At 37.4% G+C, this 5,403-nt stretch overlaps 1 protein-coding gene across 1 annotated transcript; it reads right to left on the bottom strand.

The window, feature by feature from the left end:
* Nucleotides 1-1,078: 1,078 nt before the first annotated feature.
* On the bottom strand, nt 1,079-2,492 carry LOC120631573. Its single transcript, XM_039901209.1, has 2 exons — nt 2,451-2,492; nt 1,079-2,025 (listed from the first exon to the last, which is right to left on the bottom strand). The coding sequence occupies exons 1-2, from the start codon at nt 2,460-2,462 to the stop codon at nt 1,408-1,410; spliced, it is 630 nt and encodes a 209-aa protein (XP_039757143.1). The 5' UTR covers nt 2,463-2,492; the 3' UTR covers nt 1,079-1,407.
* Between the last annotated feature and the right edge of the window lie 2,911 nt (nt 2,493-5,403).

Genomic DNA, 5,403 nt, shown 5'->3' with positions numbered 1-5,403 from the left:
TATTTTTTTTACTACAGTCTCATTATGCGATCTAAAAAAATTCTGTAGGAGGTGCAAAACTTCAATAATGTAGGACTGGTAGGAAAGTATTATTTTATAATCCGTGGTGGGTAATTTTTTTTTAAATATGTTGGTGATGAAACTAAATATGCTTTGACCAGAACCTTACTGTTCCAGCAATTTGATAAGGAACCTCAAAAATACGTATTAAAAAAATATAATTGATTGTAGAGCAACCCATTGTTATTAACGACACGAAATCCCTTTCGCCGTATACACGTCACTTACTCGCAGTAATCATGCAATAAGTTTTATTAATAATGACATTAATAGATAGGATAAATAATGGAGTAGTTACCATTCCAAACGTCTAGATTGCATAAGTAATTGGTTCCGCAAATTACGCATCGTGACTTTATCTAACGGCATATCAATTAGAGACAATCTATAGACTATCTATCGGTGAAATTATTGTGACTACCGATTTACGCAATCCGCACCCACTGCAGCTTGCATACTGACTTACTTTAATATCGTTTTGAAATCCGTTGCTTATGGAACCATAAATCTAGACCATCGGTTAAAATAATAATTGTTGAATAATCGAATAATAGATCTAATTAAAGTTGATTAATAATTAACAAAAACTGCAACAGGCCACAGGGGCGTTAAAATCTTATAATATACCTAACCTGTCCTAATAATTATAAACATAATCAACAGATATCGGTATTATGTAAACGATATTTATACGTTGTTAAGCTCGACAACGTAATAGTGTTTGAATCACTTAATGTTATTTAACTTCATGGACATACTTTTGCTAACATAACATTATTATGCAAATCTTTAACCGTTCTTGACTGTTTGACTCTCCAAATATTGGCCAATAAAGCGCTTGTCATTTTGTAGTTAACATTATACGTCTTAGTGGTAAATAAATGTGCTAAATTTAAAATTCAACATTTTATTAATATCACAATTTCACTGGGACTCATCATACATCCTTATCATAATAATACTATAAAAAATCAAGCAGAGAATTCACACTACTGAATAAACAAACAGAAGCCGCTTTCCCTATGCTACTCCTATAAAAACGCATTTACAGAATACAATACATTATACATACTGTCATTATTTACGTGATTACACACTTTTTCACATTATTACATCACCAAAAGAATTCACGGGTTGTTTTACCAATTTACATTTTTATAAATAAATAAATCAGGTACATTAAGATAAAATTTTGAAGCATTACTAACAACAAAGCCTCAGGCCAGCTCATCTCAAATACTGATAACTATACTATCAGTATCAACAGGCAAGAAGTAATCCTTAATTTATTTGAGAATGTGGAGATTATCCCCTCAGGTATGTCTGCAAGAATTAAGCTAAATGCAGTTAGTTGTAGTGTTCGTATTTGTAACCTTCTCCACTTTCGCCTCCTAGAGCTTGAGCATGCTCAGCGTAGTATTGTCCCTGAATCTCGGGCTGCTGTTCAGCATATGCTTTCAAGCCTTCGCCACCTTCGTAGCTTCCGGCGAATTGCTCGTAGCCCCCTTGCTCATATCCGCCTTGTTGAAGACCAGCGTGTTCAATACTTCCTTGGCTCAAACCTCCGTGTCCAAGACCTCCTTGTTCAAAACTTCCATGTTCGAAACCTCCATGACCGAGGCTAGCAAGATGCTCAGTATCTAGCCTGTGGTCTTCTAAAACTAAGCCACCACCATGGCTATGTTGTGTTTCAGGGTGGATTTGTTTCAGGTTTTGCTCAGATTTTCCCTTTTCAAGGGGATGCTTCAGGAGATGGCTGTGCTCTTTCTTGACGTACACGGGAACTGGGTGGAAGTGCTCGAATTTGATGGATTGATGTGACTTGGCGTGCTCATGTTGGACCTGATGGTGGTGTCCCGATTCACCAATGATGCCTTGGTGATCGAACGTCTCTGCGATTTGTGGGACCTCCTGGTGGATGATTCCAGGATATGCGGCCGCCACGGACAAGAGTCCCAGGAAAATCTGCGAATATTTTCAAAAGTTACTTAATTATTAAGTAAATTCATTTATAGAAACAAATCAATCGTGTGACATTTTAAATTCCCAAATAAAGAGTTCGCTAACATACATTAAAACCAGATTTAACTATGTTATTTTGAAAGCAATAGCGCTAGAAATCCCGCTTGTTTACGCAATAAGAAAGGCTTCCTATTATTAGTCAGTCTATAACAATAGTAAATCGATATACCAGGAAGAAAATATATCTGATTGGCGGTTCATTGGCTCCACATAAATGAATAATAATTTTGAAGGTACACTTAAATAAAATAAATTTTCACATATTTGTTTTTAGACATTGTTTGATTGATTGACTGTTGGTATGTCAAGAGCACTGGTTATTGATTTTATTTAATGAACACAATAAACACAATAAGGATCGTACGCACATGGTACTTCATTGCGGTAGGAGTTGTGGTCGCGGCTCGACGAAAGGGTGGTAGGTAATGCAAGCAATTGGTATTTGCATCGCTTATATACTCGGTTTCACTAGCACTCGTGTGTGGGTGCTCTGTTTTAATATTACGTGTACTTCGAACGGTACATTGGCACGCCGTTCGCGTCTTAAGAACAATAGTTAGAAATTTGTTTGAGATACAAGAAAAAGTCAATTGAACGGAATCGGCGTTTTCTATAGGTCTTACGTGACACAAAACATATGTAACTTTTAATATCTCTTAAATCTCATTTGCATTCAGTCCACATTGGTATGCAAATCGTCAATTTAAGTAAATCGTCCGATAAAGAAATGCAAACTTAAATTTAACGGTATAATATGTAGGCCTATTGGCGCAGTGGGCAGCGACTCTGCTTTCTGAGTCAAAGGCTGTGGGTTCGATTTCCACTAATAGAAAATGTTTGTGTGATGGACACGAATTTTTTTCAGTGTCTGGGTGTTTAGAAGTATTTACGTATAAAAATTTTCAGTCATCCTAGTATCCATAACATAAGTAGGTACGCTTACTTTGGGTGTAGATGCGCTTACGATGTGTGTAGTAGGCATATTTATTTTTTCCTTTTCTTTTATTCCACTATGAGTTACCCCTTAACTGCCATCTCATCTGGTGGTAAGTGATGACACAGTCTAAGATGGTAGCGGGCTAACTTGTTAGGGAGTATGGTCCTCCTACTTACTTAGTTCACAGCGCTCACCGTTGCGCTAGGGAGTTCGACCTTTATACCTTTCAATGTCTAAACAGCAAGATTTGAACCTACATCCTAGATAACCTATTAAAATTTAATACTGCCCGGCAGCTGGGATATCCCATTTTCTCACATGAACAAAGGATTTAGAGCTTAGACTCTGAAAGCAGAGGCCTGCTTTGAACTGAATGCAGAACAAACATTATAATTATCACCCTTCGACTGCCTTGTTGGTCTAGTTATATCCATGTTTGACTGCCGATCACGAAGTCCGGGTGGGTCGAGCCAAAATTTGGTAGTTCGAATACCTATTAGTTGTTAGGGGAAAATTGTCGTTATCCACAAACGTGCCTGCTAAGTAGTCGAACCAGTCTCGGTTTTGATCACTAATATATGACAATAGAAGCGGTGATAGCGCATTAAGTAGGAGCTCGAATTCACTTTCGGGGGGCCGAGTTCGAATCCCACCTCTAACTCTTCTAAGTTCTGTAATTAAAATATCACTTGCTTTAACGGTGAAGGAAAACATCGTGATGAAACCTGCATGAGAGGCCTACATAATGTTCTCAAAGGTGTGTGCAGTCCATCAATCCGCACTGGGCCAGCGTGGTGCACTACGACTTTAACCCCTTCTTATTGTGGGATGAGACGCGTGCTCTGTAGTGAGCCGCTAATAGGTTAACGTGATGTGACAATTATCGCTAGAACCAGTTTAGAGAACCTTGCTGAAGCATGGTTCACTAACGAAGGAAGAAGGAGCGCGGTGAGTCTATGTTCTAAAAACCCTGTCTATTATTAAAGAGGACGAAATGTGTCCAGCAGTGGACCATTAATAGGCCGAGGATGAAGGTGATCCCAGCCTAATAGAATGTTGTTGTTGGAAACTTATAAGAGAAAGCTATATAACTCAGATCCAAAATGACATTCGAGGGCGCGGTTACAAAAAATGAAACACACATAACTTAACAGCTATAGCATGGGCGTACCCAGTTTCTGGTCTAGGGGATGCAAACGAGATTTTGTAGGTCTAGTCGTAGGTAGGATCGTCCGCAGCAGTTTCGTGAAAAAGTTTTAGAGGCCCGTCTGTGGTTGATAGTGAAGCCAAAACTGTAGCCGCCATAAATTTTTTAAGAGAGTTCATACAATTTCTGAGAGAAAATTTAAAGTAGCTCCGAGATACGGTGAAAAGGCAAAGGCCATATCAAAACCTCCAAAATAGAAAAACAATCAAGTTACCACATTTAATAAACGTTGCTCTCTTGTAGTAATATTTAAAGTTGATAAAAGCTCGTATGCCAACATGATCCCATTTTAGATTTGCCTGTTTTAACTTCACGAATGAATCCATCAAGGCTTTTTAGATCTACGTAGAAAATTGCAACATCGTATCGTTAACAATAATAGCGACTGAGATTAAGGCCAAACAAAGGCGATTCTAGATTTTTCAACAGTTATTACATTTTTGACTTACTTGAAATAAATTAATCTAGAATTTTTTTTACATTAAAACAGGTTTAATCAATAATCTTCTCACAGGTTAACCCGCTACTTCCTTAGAAGGCAGTGCAGTACACTAGACTATAGAAAATAAGCAATTCATTTAAAGGAAATGGTATACAATTTTACAATAAATTACCGGTTGATATCTTGGGGATGTCACTAAAAAAGTTTAAAGTTTGTATTAAGCGAAAGCTTATAGAAAATTCCTATTATAGTATAAAGGATTACGTAAACGATAAAAAAGCTTGGGTGTGAACAATTGCTCTAATCAGGTTGCTTCTTACATATTTTCTAATGACAATGTGAGATGGTGATAAAAAAAGAACACCCAGCTAAGTTTGTTGTGGGTTTCTTCTTAGACCGGGGTGCGTTTGGAACCCTCGTAGCTTTAGTTTTAAGTTTACGATTGCAGTTATCGCCATCACTACTCACTACTATGTACACATTTTGTATATAATCAACGCATCAAAAGTGTCATCTATGTGCCTATTTGAATAAAGAAATATTTGACTTTGACTTTGACTTTGGCATCATTACTTAATACCAGGTGAGACTGCAGACAAAGGTTAACTTGTAGTGGAATAAATAACGAGTATACTATGCCTACCAACTCTGTATTTGTAGACGCGAAGCGAGATAAGAAAAGACTTAAACGCGCTTCCACTTCCCACATAAATCTATTCAAAGCACAAATTCCAT

The sequence above is a fragment of the Pararge aegeria genome, chromosome 18 (genome assembly GCF_905163445.1).
Source record: "Pararge aegeria chromosome 18, ilParAegt1.1, whole genome shotgun sequence".
In the NCBI taxonomy this organism is placed as follows: domain Eukaryota; kingdom Metazoa; phylum Arthropoda; class Insecta; order Lepidoptera; family Nymphalidae; genus Pararge; species Pararge aegeria.
This window is presented reverse-complemented; position numbering and strand designations above follow the sequence as displayed.